Raw genomic sequence first — 18,668 nt, forward strand, 5'->3', positions numbered from 1 at the left:
TAACGCCCTGATTTCTTAACAAATCATTTTCTCAAAAAGGATTCTGAAAAAGCTGAAACCTCTTGGCTTTGTTGAGCTGAACACACGTGTCGTGTGGCCAATACCAGCTAGTTATTTGGCCTTTGTAGTTTTACGTACCTTAATATACAAACCGTTTCACCCACAGAGATGAGGAGAAAAACTCACCAATCACCTCATTAAACTCACACTCTCAAACAAAACGCGCATAAGGCCACACATCGACAGGATGCTGCGAACACAAATCAATCTGTACACGAATTAAAAACATTCAGTGCTTTAGTGTACCAAATAAAATGTCATAGCATTCATACTGTCTCATTTTAAAAGTTTGGCAACCACATAGGAAACAAAACCATTACTCACATGAGCATTCATGAACTGACTCAAACGTGACAATCTCTAAAAACACGAAAGTGAGAAGCATTTACATCATTCTTTAACAGTGGCATACATTCCAGTTGTTCGTAATCTCTGAGTCCTATCATGTCCAGTCCAAAGTAAATTGGAAAACTAAAGACAGGAATGCAATGAGAGGGAAAATCTTCTAAACACAAAGAAGACAAAGATGCATTCTATCTAACTGGCATTGCAGGTGCTTGAATCTTCATGGATTTGTACAGTGAAGTGCAAATTGAAATGGTTAAGTTCCATTTGGGGGGGAGATGGTAAAGGTATTGAGTTCCATTAGGACTGGGCAGGCACTACTTTTTTAGGGGTGGCTGGCTTCTTGGTTTGCCAGAGGTGGTTGTGGATCGTCACAGCATCCACGCTGGCTGACATGGTCTTGGCTGGTATTTGACTGAACTGCTTCTTGTCCGAGTTGTACTTGTAGAGGCCGTCAATCATCTTGCGTGTGATGCTCTTGGGGCCAATGCCTGCCAGTTTGTTGATCTCCTCTGTCTCGGGGCAGTAAGTGTAGAGAGAGCGAAACTGGCAGCCGGCATCTCGAAACAAAACCAAGAAATTGTTTGCCTCCGATTTCTCCATTTCCTGCAAGGGTCAGGGGGAAAAGCTTGTTATATACAGTATGTAGGTACACTTTACTCATACTTTGGACTCTGACAAGCATAGGTTTAGCCACTTAAAAGTGTATCTGCTCTGTTACTTAGACTGGCACGAATGCTTGCCATTCTTGTGATAAAACAGAAATATATTCAAACATACAGTTCCCTTGGTGAGAGAAGTTATTGTAATGATGGATGGAAGGGGTTTTAAATGAAACCCTCAAGCTGTAACAAACAGTTTTACTTTATTTACCTCAGTGATAGATAACCAGGCCCTTATTTCCTATTCCTTGGTTAGTGATAACTCAAAAGTTGCATCATCATGACAAATTCAGTATTTTGTAAATTTCCACATCACTAATTCAATCGAGCCCTATCATACTCAGCACTCAAACAATGTTTTCATTTGCAGGTTTATATCAGTTTAAAGCTATGGGAAAAATAAAAATTTCCTGCAGAATTTTTACATTAAATGTCTTGCATGAGGTTTTATACCATATACTTTTTATGCCTTTATTTCATAGCCATAAAAACAGACAATAAAGAGAGAGAAAAGGTCCCACATCAGCTTTTAATCTAAAATGTTGAAGGTAGGTGGTGTAAATCACCAACAGAGAAACCAGGGCACTCTGGAAAACAATATCTTAAAAGCTCCATGATGTTACCTCCAGGATCTTGTTCTTTTGCCCCTCATTAACCTTGCCTGCGAGGCAGCAGTGGGCCAAAGCGTTCTGGATGATGTGCTTGTTAGATTTGGCACTGGGCTCCTTGTACAGCTTTGGTCCTGAATGAGAACAGAGGGGACAACATCACGATGAGGCTGCTGTCATGGCAGCTCCTCCAAAAGCTTGTGTGAAGATACTAGATTGTACTGTGCAGAATGTGTTAGCTATGAATGCAGCATTTAGATAACAACTTTGGACAAAACAAATTATGTCAATAATGTCAAAAAGATGAATTAACAGTAGAATATTAGCTGTGTTGGGTGCAAAAATTACCCTATTTAGGCCACAACTAAAGTCTAAACCAAAACCGTGGTTCAAGTTGACAGCTGAACATTTAAATTGAAAACCTCTGCTAAAGAAGATACGTGCGTCCTACCAGTGTACTCTGTGTTAGATGTAACAGAGGAGGTTGTGGATCCATTTTCCCAGTCCTTTTCTCCATTCCTGCTGCTGGAGCGACTCGGGGACAGGAAGCCATCTGCAGAATCTGGCCTAGAACACCACATGCGCAAGTATACATACAAAGTATTAAATCACCTTTCTGGATGGGCACTGCTGAACACTCAGCAAATTATAGTGTAGGCAGGGGCAGGAAACTACTATACTATTATACAGAACAGTAAGATACTCTGAATTAAATGTCATATCCAGAAATGACTCCTTCAAACCATTACAAAACAACAACATTAGTTTGGTGTCAGGTTGGTGTCATTGGTTAGATTGGTGTCATTTTCCCACCCTGTCTACATCATGTTTGTATGGATTTATCCTTTACTGTGGAGGAAACTCTGAGCACTATTTTAGCACCCAGTTTGAGCTTTGGGTGTCTGTTATACACCTTATAGCAACTTGTGAAGCAGCAAAGCTTGCAAGCACAGGCAGTGAATGCAGTGTTGTGAAGCAGTCTGGTGCATTTAAGGTCATAAAAGAGGTTAACCAATTATAGTGCAGGACTTTGCATTTACTTGCTCTTTTTTTCTAGACTGTAGCTGTGTTATGTGTCCCCTCTATACATTGATAACCATGTAAACTAGTGATTTCTAAATATACAATGTAAATGCTCCTAATTCCACTGGGATAATAATCCATTTATAAAATGCACCATTCTGCCACTGTAATTATGTGAAAAGCACAGCATAGAGTAGAGTAACAGCAACTAAATCCAAACTTGTTTGTAATGCTTTACTTGGGAATATAAATAATAAATAAGATGGATAAGATGGATGTTTTATGCAGGATTTGTTATACGGGACTTAAATAATAATTTACTTTGATGGGTTTTGTTTTTTTCAGGTGTGAAAAAGCCAGAGCAGGGGTGTAAATTGGTGAGGAAGGCACAGCAGAGAGGGAAGTGAAAAAAGAGAAGTGAATTAAGTGCTTGATCAATCCCTAATAAAACCCAGCGTGGGGACAGGGTTTCAGTGCAGGATTGGGTTCAGGACAGCCTGAAGGTTGAACTGCCAAGCAGAAACTAACCTTCTTCGTCTGAGTTTAGGAGAGCTCAGAAAGTAGAAGAGACTGCCAGAGGCTAAGCTAGCACTTCTGACATGTGTGAAACAGTAGGAAAGAAAGTAATAAGGAAAGATACAAGAGTACAGACAAAGTGTTGTAATTAGTTGGGAGAGCTTGGCTTTGAAAAAACACAGAGGTCAGAAAATATACATTAAGACTTCTGCTACAAATTCACTCAAATGTGAAGGATCGTCTGATGTTTTTCACATGAAATGTTTTAGTATTATTAGAACATTAAATGTCCAAACAAATTTATGTCTGGCAACACCGTGAACAGTCATATCACAGAGGGTGCTTTTCACTGGCTGTTAAGACAAAACACCTGCTGTTAAACCTCTGTCATCCGTGTTTCTCGAGAACTGAACCTTCAGAGAGCCGTGCAGCGCTATTTTTCTTCCCTGCATAATTTCAGTGTGCATTTACTCGACATATTATGCATGGATTTATTTCTCCTTTACAGTGGCTTAGTAACTGTAATTCTTGCTTCATGTGAGTCAGATAAAAGCGATGAATTATTTCCAACATTAGCAAGGTATCAAGTCATTTTTTTTGTTTATTACTTAAATATTTCCAGATTATAGGACTCCTGTCGCCTCCAACGTGAGGTTTTCGTACTTAATTCCACTACTTTATTCTTAAATACAGAAAGCTACAGCAAATACCAGCCTTTTTTTTCTTGCATTTTCCACACTTCACCAACAGTTAATGTAAAAAACATCTCACCTGGGCGATCTCTTCTCAGAGTGAACACTGTCGCTGTCTCCCAGGTTGAGGGATGCAAGGGACAAGCTGGAGACTGAAAAGACACGTTGGCGTGAACCTGGATGTCAGACGAGATGTGGCACAGCACGACACAGTTACACCACACCACAAAAAAACAGTAACAGAAAAATGTGTCCACTGTGTTTTGTGCCAACCCTGCCATAGAGCAATGCAAGCCTCAGTGTTAAGTCACTCTCACATCCAGAAATACAAACTAATTTCATATGGACAGAACTCTAATAAATGCACCAATATGTATTAATACACATTATATAATGTTTAATTTAACTGACATGAAAACACATAGTATGAAAATAGCAGTATTGCATTGCTCATTCAGTATGTCATAGTATTTTAGGTTCTACTGTATCATTTTTGGCTTAGAAATTAGATTTTGCTTTTATTAGTTCCTGTTAGAGCATAATATATAATAAGAACTCATATGATATGAATTCCATTACTCACACAAATACACCTATTCCCTGTTAAAAGCTTAAAATGGCCAAATTAAATACATCTTTTACTATATGAAACCAGAATATGGCACAAAGCAAAGTGGCAGCAGGACACGGATTCCACAGACGGGCATGACCTCCACCTCTCTGAGTGGGGGTCGTCTCCTTGGTTACCTGTGGCAGCTCTGACAGGGGTTTTGGGGGAGTCTATGCTGTCGCGATGGATGGACTTGGGGCGGCCTCGCCTCTGCTTGGCGCTGCCAGCAGGCCGAGGTTTAATGACAGTGTCCATGTCCTCCATCAGTTTTAACTGCTTCCTCCTGAGATATTCCTGCTTGATGAACTCCCTCCTGGCTTTGTCTTCCTCCTTCCTGATGCGCTCCTCCTCTGCTTTCAGTCTGCACAGACAGAAGGGAGACATAAGAAGAAGTCATTGCAGAGAAATACTATGTGAGTTTTCTGTTCAGCATAAGTGATTATACACTACAGAATATAAATAAAACAGTTACTATCTAAATTTAAATCTTGTTGCGAGGAATGAAAGAAAAGAAAAGAAACTGGCGAAAAACTTTTTCTACGTTGGTCAACACACCGAGCTTCCTCCTTCTTCTGCTCCAACTCAGCCTCCAGCTGCATCTTCTTCTGCTGGCTCTCTTTTTCCCTCCTCATCCTTTTCTCCAAGAGCGCGGCCCTCTTCTGAGCCATGTTCTCCTCGGCTTTTCCGTCCTCCTGAGTCAGGAAGGAAACAGAGTCATCATTTAAGTAGAATTAAAATCCAGTTGTTTTGCAACTGCTGTTCATTGAGTAAAGCTGTCCTTCTACGGTTGTCGCGGCGATCAAAACGCAGAGCTCTGTGTTATTATAGTACGATACTCCTCAAATCTTTTCATCTAATCTGATATAATCAATCTGTCAACCTAAAACCTGAGCTGGTACAGTTAAAGGTCAACTCTCTCTCATGTAATTAAATGACAATGAAAAGGCTTGCAGAGATAACAGAGTTACATTATGTTTTTCAAGGCCAGAGAGGTTACATTCCTCTATGTTGTTTCCAGCTGTGTAAATTTATGTAATTAAACTGTTTTTATTTACACATTATTTTATTTGTATTTAAAAATGATTCTTTCACGGATACTTCCATTTTGGACATCTCACTGCAGTTACAATAGACTGCATGAAACCTTGACCATAGCAAGAGAGCAGGAGACTACTGAAAATATTCTTTGTCAGAAGTCAGACTTTATACACATTCTGAAAGTACTGCTGTAAACCCTGCTTTTACAGCACCACTACAACAACACATGCAATTTGAAATGAGTTGTTTCTGACATATGCACAGCAGGCTGCTACTTTTAGTACAAACTGGGTTCATTTAGAGTTTCATTTCATGCGAACCTCCTTGTTGATGTTTCACAATCTATTCAACCCTTCTACAATCCCACATTTCCACAGCTGTGCTTCAATTATTCACAACAGTCCCAGTTTTGTGACCTAGATTCAAGCCCAGACTGCAGCTAGTAAGCCATCTTACAACCTATAAAGCGGAAAATGATGCTGTTCTCAGCCGGCATATTTCTATTACTATTCATCAGCTCGTGTTTTGTGTGTTTTGTGTGTTTTGTTTTTTTTTTTTTTCCATATAGAACAGCTGAAGATATGACAGGAAGGGGGGGGGTGACATGCAGCAAATGAACCACAGTCGAACCTGTGGCCACTGCAAAGGACAGACAGCCTCGGTACAGGGGTCACACGCTCTACCGGCTGACCTACAGGGGTGCCCATCAGCTTGTGTTTTGAACAGACATGGCTACCCCAGGCTCAGATGTAATTGCCCTTTTCTCATGAATTGTGTCATGGCAAATTAAGCTTTCCAGTGGCACTAGATGGTTGTGACAATGATTCTACATGATATGGTTTTTATGATTTACGCTGCTGGTTCTCTGTTCTGTTGTTTTGTTTATGATTGATAGTCTTATTGCCTGTTGTTTACTTCTTGATTCTGCACTTCAGTTCCAGAGCACAGTTTCCATTAAGGAGAAATAACACAAAACATATCTTATCTAAAGAAACATCGACTCTCATTCACCTCTGTTGAATGACTGTTCTCATGCTTGTACATTACACATTTGGGCTTTGTGCAAATCTATTATGACAGAATAAAATGCTACAAATGACAGACATAAGAGCATAAAGGAGTTTCAGTTATTCTTTGAGTAATATTGTGACACCTCTTAAATTCAACAGCCTACCTTGAAGAAGAAACCACGACACATCTTCTGGTCGTAATCCGAGCCTTCCACATTATCCTGCTGCATTTCCAAACCATCATCAAGGTTCAGATCCTCCATTGGCTTCACAATGGACAGAGGAACCTCAATTAAGCTGCTCTTGACTGGGTTGGGGGCTTCTGGCTGGGGAGGAATCTCTGTGGGTGTCACTGTGAAGGTCTCTACCACAGGGTGGGCCAGAACCTCAGGAAATGATGACTCTATGGTAGGTTTGAAATCTGTGACCGACTTCTGAACTTTCTGTTCATCTGTTTTGGTGTCAGTGACCTTAGATTGGCTGTGAACTTCTGTTTCCTTGGTTTGGCATTCAAGTTTTTGCTCTTTCTTGTTCCGCAGGTTGGGGGAGCTGGGCTCTGACTTGGCTACACATATACTGGAAAGTTCTCTCTCCGGGGAAAGGTGTGACTCCATCTCCTTGATTTTATCTCCGTCTGAGGGTACTGTCACTGTACTGGTGGTTGCAGGTTTCTCCCCCATGTAAACAAAGGAACTTGCTAAAGGCTGGCAGGGAGAAAATCGCCGTAACCTGGGGATGCTATCGACAGACTGTGGGGCAGTTAGGACTCGATTGTAAGGGGCCAGCTTCAGCTCACTGGGACGAGTGGTGCGAGGATTACGTGAGTGGAAAGAGGCAGACTTGCGTTTGATGTTGGTTGGAGAACGGTGGGTGGAGCGAGGGGAGTCAGCAGGAGAAGTGGGTCCTGAGGATCGAGCGACAGGTCCAGCTCGACTGTGTTTCTGTGGTGATGGGCTTGTATGGGGAGGTGGGATGACCCACGCCTGCTGATGCTGTTGCTCCCTCATGGCCATGATCACTTCCTGCTGCTGAGCCAGTCGTTGCATCTCATTCTGAAGGAAGGCTAATGAATGGTTCAGTTTCTCAATAGAACGCGTATACTCGGTGAGATCTACCTCAGTTAGCTGGGCATGACTTTGCCCACCTTCCTCACCTGCACCAGGTGACTTTGTCCAACAGGAACCAGTACTGCTTTGCTCTGCCCCATCAGGTGTGTCCGCCTTGCCTCTCCCAAATTTGAATGTGGGACTTGTGCTTGCTGCCTTCCCTTCTCCCTCGATTTTTCCCCCTTCCTCTCCACTAGCAGCCCCATCTCCTTTTCTCTTTACCACATTGAGAAATGCTGAGTGACCCATCTTTTGTCGATGCCTTGTAAAAGCAGCCTCCACTTTTTTCTTTTGTGCTTCGATTGCTTTACGTTTCTCTTCCAGCCTCATCCTCAACTGTACCATCTCTGTAGCCATGACCTGAGCGGGATCGTTGGGTGGAAGTTGTACAGGTGTGGGCAATGCTTGGGCCGCGGGGGTTGGAGTGGTTTGTTGATGGATGGGGCTGTGCTCAGGGGTCGGGGCCCAGGAGACAGATAATGGCAGGCCAAACTCAGAGCCTTCAGGAGTGGTCTTGAGGGAGCTACTGCTGCATCTCCCTGAGTCTGGCGCTGATGAATTGTGCTTCCTCATCTTCTGCTCTGCAAAGCTAGTCATCTTCACACCTGAGGGGGATTTGCTCTGACTACAGGGGCTAGGGCTGTCTATATCCAGGTCCATGTTCACTGAGCAGTCTTTCAGAGAGGAATCCTCATCCAGCATGTCTTCTGTTTGGATATGGATGCCAGTGTCCACCTCCGTGGTGTCTGTGGTGCTCAGAGGCCCTTTGGAGTCCAACTCTGACAGTGGCTCCACACCCACACCAGCACTGTGGCCCTGACTGTGTAGAAAGAAACTATTGTTGATCCCCTCCAGTGGGGGTCTACTTGGGCTGTGGATAATCTGGAGGGCTTCCTCCATAGAAGGAGTTGTTCCTGTGACACTTCCAGGTCCAGTAGGGTAAACTCTCCTGTCAGGCTCCATAGCAGCCAAGCTGTCTGAGCAGCCTTCCTCCTCAATGCCTATATTCTGACCATTCACTGGCTGGAAGGACAGGTTACGCTTCATTCCACGAGGCAGGTGTTGGACCTTGAAACCAGAACCATCATCAGTGCTGATGGATCTGACCATGCCACGTGTGGATGGAAGCGGGCCAGGAGCAGAGTCCTCTTTGTCAAAGGGGATGTCAAAAGACACTCCATAAGGCCCAGATCTTAACAGAAAGAACAAAAAAAGAGACTAAATGTTCTGATATTTGTTGCAAATTTTAAAGGATTATTTGAGGAGAAAGTCAGATCTGTATGCTTTCCTTAATACCCATGGGATACAGAACTGTCCTGAGGACTGCATACTTTAAATGAATGGTACATGCAATATTACTAACCTTTTCTCTTTGGGCCAAGTGCCGAGGTTGCCATCGACAAAGGACATTGAAGTTGATCTCTTAATCTCTCCTGGATGACGCAAGTAAGCACAGTAAGAATCAAAACCGAAATTGTTTCTATATTATAAGTTTTGATGTTCATAACTAATGCTACAAATTTAGAAAATACATGAAAATCACCTGAGTTTCGAGGCTGGGGTCGGAGAGGCAAACTAGAGAATGAGAGACAGAAAATGACAGGCATGTCATACGTTGTAATACATACTTTCATTATGGCTTTTAGCTTTCATCTGTCTAGATATGGATTTGGTGTACAAACTGATCTTGAGTCCTCAGTCCTGAGAAGTGTCAGCTGTGAGCTGCCCACCAACCAGTGTGAATTGTTAGCCACTGAGCAGCTCCACTTGACTGGAAGTGAAGTTCCTTATGTACTTTCACATGGAATTCACATTTCACTCTGAATACCATCATTGGGATCAGTGTACCTGGGTCTTTCAGGACTTGGGGGTCTTTCCATGAAGCTCCTCTTGGTTGCCTTGGAGATGGGGATGGCTGGCATATTCTTCAACAAGGATGAGGACTCTGAGGTGACACAACAGAGACAAATCATCAAACTGTGCTCTCACCATGGATAGCAATACACTTTCTGAAACTTCACTTTCCTCCACCATTGCTTCTAATATCACTGCCATTTGACACTACACTTGCTATTACTACTGTGAATGTCAGAATGTAAGACTTGCCTGTGCATTCGTTGTCCAGCAATCTTGGTTTCACAAAAGACGGCTTGACCACCTCAAACCACCAAAACAGCTCGGCCATGAACACCAGGTAGTTATTCTGTGGAAATATTAAAAAAAGAATGAGGTAAAAAAAACATGAGCCTTAGAAACAGTAACACTCGGCACAAGGATAGTTAAAACAGCATGTTGTCGCTTCTTCCACAAAACCACCTGCCATGCAATTGCATTACACCTATTTCTCCAGCAGGTGTCTCTGTTAAACTTTACACAGAACCTGAGGTGATGAGTAATATTGCATCTTCAAGTCTGCATATAAATAATTCAACAATCATGCTGTATTTCACACAGACCATCCTCTAAAGATAAAGACGCTTCATAGTTTAACCTACAGTAGAGTAATTGACAAGGGGATCTATTTCATCATCCTATTCATTAGAGAATTTTCCAAATATGAGTGACATAGCTTTCCTGACAGACTTTTCAGAACTTTTGTTAACTAAGCTGATAAAACTGACATAATGGCTTATCATATGCCAGATAAGCTAATCTTTCACTAACAAAGGAATGCCAGTAGTACCTGTGGTAGTAGTAGAGGACTGATTAAGCCATTAACCTAATTCGTTAAATTGAGGTCAGCTATTTTTTTTTCCGGTTCTCAATCTGCAGGATGCAATCCACCAGTCAAGCTGAATTAGACTGGGTAAGAAATGTCAGAGGGATCTTTGGCACTGCTGTGCCATGTCCACGTCTGAATCAGGTCAACATACAGTGGGAGGTCAAACTGCTTGAGGACACTGCGCTGTAAAAATATCCGTCTCACATTGTGACTTCTCTCAATAATACGTTTTCCCATATCCACTGTTGTTCTTTCCCAGTTATGAGGAAAATGTGTGGACTATGAAAGAATATCACACAGTAACAAATTAATCTTCTTGAGATGAACTGTGAGTTCAAACACTGACATGATAAAAAAAAAAAACTAACTAAAACCGGATCCAGCTCAGCCCAGCGCAGATTTTTTTCTATCTTCACATATTTCAAGAATCAAAACTTCATCAATGCCAAACTGGGTGGTTTTTGCAGTCAAAATGCCAGCACTCAGTTAGAAATGCTCATGTGCACACACATCCACATGCAAAACAAGTGCAGTGATGCAGGGACGACCTTGAGGAAACACGTCCCGTCCACGCCCTCAGCCTGTGGTCTCCAGACAAAGACAATGTTGTATAGCTCAACTCTAAAGATACCTGATTCACTCCATCAGCAACATTCTGCTCTATCAGACACCCACACACACATCATATATGCATGCCTATAACTGCATCCCAGAAGCACACTAGGAGGGGCAGAGGCAATTAACACCAGTAGCAGTGGTTTCCCTTGGGTGTTACTGCATCATTTTACATTGTTTTAGACTCCTTTTTGTTTCTATCTCACATGCTGGAATGCAAAATGAGAAAAGGTGTGTTGCAGGAATCTGGGTGTAACAAGCTGTAGTGTACATTGTGCACAAATATTTAGAGTAAAGTAGACAAACAACAAATTTTTTTATAAGCAAACTGAAGAGTTTCTTTCATTCTTGCCGATTATAAATGTTCAGCTTTTCCAGTCTGTGTTTTGAGACACATTTGCCCTTCTCACAACTCTGTGGTTTAAATAGCTCTTTAGCAGTGAATTACTTGAATACAAAGGGCTAGTGACATACCAAAGTGCTGGTTACCTTTAGGTCTGTGCAGCATGTGAAGCTTTCCTCAATGAATTAAGATGAACAGAAGAAGAAGAAGCCAGAACCAGAAGGATAAAAAAAGAAGGAAATAAATAAACAGGGAAAGACAAAGATCTCCTATAGTCCTCTCAGTTGAGATTGGTGGCAGAAAGCCTAGCTTGACTTCCCTCTTCCCATCTGTCCTCCTTACTACTACTGACACGCCAGGTGTGAGTGTTATCGCTTAATACCACCAGTCAGCAGACACACACACACACACACACACACACACACAGATCCCCTCACAACCAACTGCAGCACCACTCCTCTGCCTGTCTCCCCACTGACTGGCATTACTCTGACTGCCAGGTCTGCAGTGTTGCCAGATCTGTTTGTCTGGCTACCGGAGGGTCAGAATGAAAACAGGGACGTGATTGGTGATTACGAGAACTAGAGCTTGAGGCTGAGGGAGGTGGGGGTGGACGGAGCTAATCCACTCTACAGGGATGGGGGCAGACAACCCATCCCGCATGTACCACCCATACACACGTTTAACATTTAAATGTTGGCAATGCAAAAGATTTACATGCTGGAAAATGCACACAGCAGCATACATGTAAACATCCTACAAATTACATTTTCCATTTCTATCCACATTATCCAAAAAAAAAAAAAAACAGAACTAGACACACACTGTGCATTCACTGGGCATTAATGTCAACAATCATCAGGCCAGAGGCTTGATTAAAGGATCTGAGTCCTGCAGCCAGCCAAACAGACAGACTCACTCCAATCTGGAAAACCCACTCTCTTGACTTACAGCCAAGTTTATCAGGCTACTCTGAGAACCCTGCAGAAAACCCCGGGCTTGCATTACATTTCTAAAAGTAGTAGAAATCGGAAGAAGAATTAATGTTCGCAAAAGCACAAAGCTGGTGGATTTGATTTCTCTTTCTTGTATGGTAATTCAGATGTGCTGCAAATTAATTAAATGAAGTGCTGGTAAATGGAAGTGGGCTGACAAGATTTATTAGCCTGGTGTCCATTAGGAGTGAACAGCCTTAAGTAATATGTGTATTTCTATGGCTTTGGGGGTTGTGTGCTGAAGGCTACTCTATTGTCTCCTGTACAGAATAGGGAAGGGAAATGACCCTTAACAGGAGGATGTCACCCAGACTGGTGTGTGTGTGTGTGGAGGCGTATTCCTGTAGTTGGGGGGACAAAAATCTGTGACCTCACAATCACACTGTGAGGACCCGACTTACTTATGGGGACAAAATGCAAGTCCCCACAAAGTAAATCATTAAATATTAGAGTGAAAACTTTAAGGTTATATTGAGGTTAGGGTTAGGTTAAGGTAAGGGTTAGGATTGGGCAAGTAATGGTTATTGTTATGGTTAGGTGGTGATTAAGTCTCTAGGAAATGAATACTATCAATCAACAAAGTCTATGTAATGGTGCATTCTTTTTTGTCATTTTCCGAGTTGTTTTCCAACTTCCGAAGCCGAAGTGACAATTTGTGTGTGTGTGTCAGCTGTCAAATGTTCAGGCTGTGAAGCTTCATGCTTATTTCCAGTTTTCCGCACATACTGCACAGATCGATTCTTTTGGATGACTGATAAAATCTGTCTAAAATGTCTCACTAATTTTTTTTCACAAAACATCCATGTGGTTCCACCATAATTGAGAAACTGGTTCCTGTATAGTTTATGTTCTTCATTCCAATTGGAAAATATAAATCACATTTGGTGGAAGAACTACGCAGGAACGCTGACACTTGTCGTGGTCTGTGTGCCTCTGTGTGTGTGTGTGTGTGTGTGTGTGTCAGAGATGGGCATGTGTAAACACATCATCAAGCTCCCAGAAGATCCCTGCCCCACCCCCCACAGTCTCTTCCATCTCCTCTCTAACAGTTTCAGACTCTGTTGGTGTATGTGTTAGCGCTCCTCGCCTCTTTCCATTTTCTTCCACATCAACACCTTCCTCGCTCCGCATCCCCGTTAAACGTCTCGGCTCCATCTCTATAATAAGGTCTCCATTAGTATGACAGGCCACGGTGTACTGAGGGTGCGACTAACAGGAAACTGGGTCAAGGTTACTGCATTTAACTGGTTCTGTGTGCAGCTCTGGGCAATGCTGCTCTCCGACAGTAACTCTTCCCTGCTGGGTTTGTTTTTATATTTATGAAATCAGTGTCAGCGAAATACAGGCTGGTTCACACGACTTTTCTAACACCATGGGTTGATGTGTGTGAGCTTTGGGCTTCTCGGTGTGAGAAACTGATGATTAAACAAGTACTTCACCCCTGATTTATTAGGTTTTATACATAATACTATAATATTGGTACAAATAACAACATTGGTACAACTTTTACAGCATTGCTTTATTAGTACGTCTGGGGCCTCTCTTTTATAACTGAATGAAGCAAATTTTATGTCCTTTTGTCTTTCTTTTAGCTGTCTTTTAGAATTGGGTTTTTACTTCTTTAGGAAGCAAACACCTCTATATTGAGACCTTTCTATATTGAAAGATTATTTCAGATTATTTTATTTAAGTCTTTCATCGAAGTTTAGAAAGTCAGTGCAATCAATTTAACTTGGTCGGCTAATACATTTAATTAAGTCAGTCAGTCTTCTGATGTTTGTCCTTTCAGTGAACTGTTTTTCAGTATGTGCTGAGGACAACAGTTCTCCGTCAGTGGACATGCTGAGGACAATGTCATCCAGACACATCGTTTTTTTTTTTTAACTGCTTATGCAACCCTCAGGCAAAGCACGCTGAGATGGACACATCTGGCTGGGGCGAACACAAAACGCACAGCACGGACGAAAAGTTACACCAGACAAACAGTCGTTCGCAGTAGTAGGCCTTTGTGGTGGCCATTGTGCCTTTTGTGTGGCAGAATAGTGAGAGTTGCTATTTTGGCATCTTTGTGGGAATTCTTGGGCTTCAGTAGCCATTGTGGCTGTTTGATGAAAAGGTTTTCTGCACCGACAAAAATACATAAATGAACACAACTACAAAACACCAGCTGAACTGTATGTTTTGGAGCCAGCCATGCACACCCACGAATGCATAAGTGTAGCATGTGCTTGAGTTTGTGAAAATATGCTGCAGCACAACACTCATTCTGAGTAAGAGTGATAAGAGAGGGATAATGACTAAAATAAGAGTTGTTAAAAACCAATCGCTTCCCTGAGCACAATCCCAGAAATACTACAGTGTGGTTTTATGCCTGCTGCTGAAACCACATGAAGAATAGATTTTTCCAAGCTGTTTCTCTGACAGCATCAGCAGAATTTATATACCAAGAAATTACGATCAATAATCTCACATCAGCAGCAAACAACCTCAGTACTGCACACACACGGAGGTGACACTGGCATTAATCAGAGGTGTGAGAATGAACAGAGGACCGAACTGTCGGTAAGAGAGAAAAAGAAAGAAAAAAAAAGTTGGAGAGGGAACAGAAAAAAAAAAGAAAATAAAGAAGGGAATTGATAAATGAAAAACAAGTAAGGAGTGTGTGAGCAAAGAAGGTAAAAACAATTGCAGAATTGTCGGGAGAGCAGGGTGGGTGATGTGCAGCCAGCTAGTTTGGATTGAATGGTTTTTCCACAGCATGACTCATCGCACCAGCTTACAGAGCTGCTTGTTTCTCCTGTTTCAATTGACTTTTATCCACTGGACACCATACTGTATGGTTTTCTAATCTGCTGTGTTGAGAAACTCATGAATGAATCAACACGTGCATGACTTCTTATCAGTTTACGGACACGATCATTGACTTAAGTGTAACTCAACATTTTGATTTTTCTGTCAGCTTATAACTATACAAAACAAGACCTGATATTACCCACGCTGAGCTGTGAACGTTAGCTTTTAACTTGTTCCTCTGATTTACTCACGAAAGCCTCACGAAAGCCAGCATGTGAAAGTTTCATCATTTCTTTATCTGAGGACGTCAAGCGACTAAACTTTCCAAGCACCATAGGGTGAAGTGGGGGTCAAATTATTACAATTGTAAGAGAACAGCATCTCATTTTGACAATGAAGCCTTGTTGTTTGAATGCAGCCAGATTTGAGCAGTACCTTGATGGTAGAGGAAGCGTAGAGCATGTCCTCCAGGCTGAAGTGGCAGCAGCTGTTCAGGTTGTCTTTGCAGAAGTCCTGTATGAGCTGCAGGTTGTAGAGCCGATCGGCCAGCGTCATGTTCTCCTTCAGGCAGACATCTGGGAGGGCAGAGAGAGCCATCAGGTGTCAAAGTGACGTCGCTACGAAGCTGATGACTGAAGGGGTTCTGATTATAACACACACTTCAGTGGTTTTCAGTGTGCTGCAGGTTTTTGTTTCAGATCGGAGGAGGGTGCAGAGGATGTTTTAGGACGGAACTGCTAAGGTGTTAATGCACAGTGGTTTTTAAATGACTGACCAATCATGAGAGTGGGCTGCATGTCATCAACCTGTGGGTGGAGCTGTGTATTAACATGTTTTAGAAGTAAACTGTGTTGAGTGATTGATCTTTTGTTTCAACTGAATGCTTGTGTGTGTGTGTGTATGTGGGGTCATCAGTAATATGATGAGATTATGTTAAATCTTTTCTTTGTGTCAGACCTTTGATCTAGTCTTGAACAAGACATTCAGGGGGAGGGAACAAACAGAAGTGTTAAGTAGCAGAAAATGGTACTTGTTACTTGACGTTCTAAATTTCAACACCGTGATTTTAATTTTTATGGCAAAATGTCAATCACTGAATATTTGTGAGGAATAAAAACAATGCATGTGAAGAAGAGAGAATCACTGTGCTTTCTGGTTTGCTGTAAACAGAGTTCTTAAACTCCAGCTGACCAGTTCTGGTCACCTTGTGGTATGTTGCAGCACCTGCAGACGGCCTGCGCCAATCCAACCCACACAACTTTTATTTTAACTCCCACTAACTGCATGCGCCTTACCACTCAACTGTAGCAGCTGAGGGCAGTAGAAGTGCAGCAAAGCAGCCAAGGCCGAGCCGTCTGTGCTGTCTTTCAGCAGGTTGTCCACTGGGGGGATCCAGGGAACCAACTGGGTCGAGGCCTGCTCCTTCCTGTAGCGAGCCTGCATATCATAATATACATAATTAGAAAGCAAAGCACATTGTGTGACATTACCCTGCCTACATGTGCCTACATTAGCCTAAAGTTGCCCTATTGTATCTTTATTCAATCATTAATTGCAGCCAGTCATTACAGATGGTGCAAGCATGACAACATTTGGGTCTTTATTGTCTCTTTAAAGCAGCATGAAACCCTTTAGAACACATTGAGGTTTCATTAGTTTTACTCATGTAGGAAGGTAATTTAATCCTTCTGGAGCCTTACAGTGTGTGTAATAAAATGTTTTAATTGTTGAAAAGAAACAGTCACACTGAGGCTACTTAGAGAGAACAAAGCCCACTGTGGTAACTACCAGTGCTGGTTAGTTTTACATATGCTTTTTTAGTCCTACTAGTCTAACACAAAAAAACTTATTCTCTCCCTGTTGATTACTTTCAATTGGACTTAAATACTGAGTATTTACAAATGGCACTCAAAATGAAAAACTATCTGAGTGCAGTCCAGGAGCATGAATATATAAATTACTTTCCATTAAAGCACACACAGTCTTTGAAGTGAAAGGAGACAACAGTGAGAACTGACTCTGGGACAATGAAGCAATTCCATGCCAAACGCTCCCCAGACATCCAATTTCCGAAATGAAATTCTAATAAAATACATTTGTTTTGAATTTTCGTAGCTAATCCCTTATGACCTCTTCAGTGCTTTCGACAAGGGTGTCTAGTTCCACTGACACGGGCCTTCATATTAGCAAATACAAAGACGTATGCTAGAGAATCAGAGTTCATTTAATGTCTATACAAAAGAAATTTCAATAAAAGCACACTAAAATTAAATAGAGACAATAAAGGAGATTTATAATATAATTCACATGCTGGTGCTTTGTTTTAATGGCAAATAACTCCATGCATTTTAATATACTGTTTCCATATTTTTGCTGTACAGTAAATCACATGGATACAGAACAAGGGAGCACTTGTTCATCAAAATGGAGGAGGTGAGCGAAGAGCAGTGTTCACGTAACAGCGGAGTCGCAGGTTGACATACACGTGATAAAACGATGGCAATCAAGACGGAGAGGTGGGAGGGAGGAGAGACAGTCACTGCGGACACACAGATGAAAGGGTGTAGTACTCATTAGTTGACTTACAGGCACAAGCTTCATGTACCACTTGGTTGGAGACTGCAGCAGCGAAAGAAAAAAAAAACAAGAACGACAACAACAGAGACATATCTGTTAGTGGGATTAGTTAATAATGCGATTAGTAATAAAAGGAAAGGCATGACAGCTTGTGAGATCAAAGAAAGAGAACCTGTGTGTTATTGAGAATACAGGACAGGCAGCCCGCACAGCCCAAATAAGCCTGAAATTGCATTTAGTGTAATGTGGTGTCGAGTTCTGAGCGTGTATCTTAGGCCATTGCTGCTCATAAGTCTGAAGAGTAAGAGCTCAGTTATGGCCGGAACCAGATTTAGGTTACTTTTGGGTGATCAGAATTTCTCTCAGATTAAATGGCACCGCAACTAAATAAAGAACAGTACTAGAAGAAACATATCAAAAACCCATATAAAAGAAACGCATGAAAACACAATGCATCATTAGACTGACATCTGGCTCTGGCCAGGACTCCGGGGACGACGAAGACGCCGTGAAGAGAAAGGGGAATCGGAAAAAGCAGCATGTAGACCAGAGAATTAAGGATTTATTTTGACCAAACCAGCGCTGACAAACTGAGAGAGTTTTGGTGAACTTTATTTTCCTTCTGTTAAGTTTGAATGAAGTGTTTTTTTACAATGTCAACGAGGCAAATAAGCTTGTATAGATTCGGTAAGAAGGAAACTTGAATTAAGAGGGTGTGCGTTTGAATTTTTTCATTTAATGACAGAAAATGGTGTGAGAATATTTCCTTTTTTGACTTTTTTTTCCAGTTTATTTTAGAGACTAAAAGTTTATTTTAAAGACTACAAGCCAATTAGACTATTACTTCTTGCAATGCAAAGTGGTATTACAAGACAAGGTGGGCTGGAGCTAGTTAGTTAGCAAGCTAACCGCACAAGCACACACAAGCAGTCTAATATTTCTATAGTTTTTGA

At 41.8% G+C, this 18,668-nt stretch overlaps 1 protein-coding gene across 5 annotated transcripts in view; it reads right to left on the reverse strand.

The window, feature by feature from the left end:
* Window positions 1–279: 279 nt before the first annotated feature.
* camsap2a (calmodulin regulated spectrin-associated protein family, member 2a) overlaps window positions 280–18,668 on the reverse strand; it is a 45,604-nt gene continuing 27,215 nt past the window's right edge. The window contains exons 5-18 of one of the 5 annotated variants that reach the window (XM_046392281.1): window positions 17,725–17,757; window positions 16,434–16,575; window positions 15,574–15,713; window positions 9,777–9,873; window positions 9,519–9,615; window positions 9,214–9,245; window positions 9,034–9,103; window positions 6,729–8,862; window positions 5,072–5,208; window positions 4,654–4,877; window positions 3,986–4,058; window positions 2,127–2,242; window positions 1,691–1,809; window positions 280–1,011 (exon numbers count right to left, since the gene is read on the reverse strand). In XM_046392281.1, the coding sequence (XP_046248237.1) occupies window positions 706–1,011; window positions 1,691–1,809; window positions 2,127–2,242; window positions 3,986–4,058; window positions 4,654–4,877; window positions 5,072–5,208; window positions 6,729–8,862; window positions 9,034–9,103; window positions 9,214–9,245; window positions 9,519–9,615; window positions 9,777–9,873; window positions 15,574–15,713; window positions 16,434–16,575; window positions 17,725–17,757 (3,720 nt within the window). In that variant the 3' untranslated portion in view covers window positions 280–705. Of the gene's footprint in view, window positions 1,012–1,690; window positions 1,810–2,126; window positions 2,243–3,985; window positions 4,083–4,653; window positions 4,878–5,071; window positions 5,209–6,728; window positions 8,863–9,033; window positions 9,104–9,213; window positions 9,246–9,518; window positions 9,616–9,776; window positions 9,874–15,573; window positions 15,714–15,798; window positions 15,886–16,433; window positions 16,576–17,724; window positions 17,758–18,668 lie in introns of those variants that run through there. The other 4 variants (XM_046392280.1, XM_046392284.1, XM_046392282.1 and 1 more) reach the window with 4 other exon arrangements.

This window comes from Scatophagus argus, chromosome 6 (genome assembly GCF_020382885.2).
Source record: "Scatophagus argus isolate fScaArg1 chromosome 6, fScaArg1.pri, whole genome shotgun sequence".
NCBI classification, from domain to species: domain Eukaryota; kingdom Metazoa; phylum Chordata; class Actinopteri; family Scatophagidae; genus Scatophagus; species Scatophagus argus.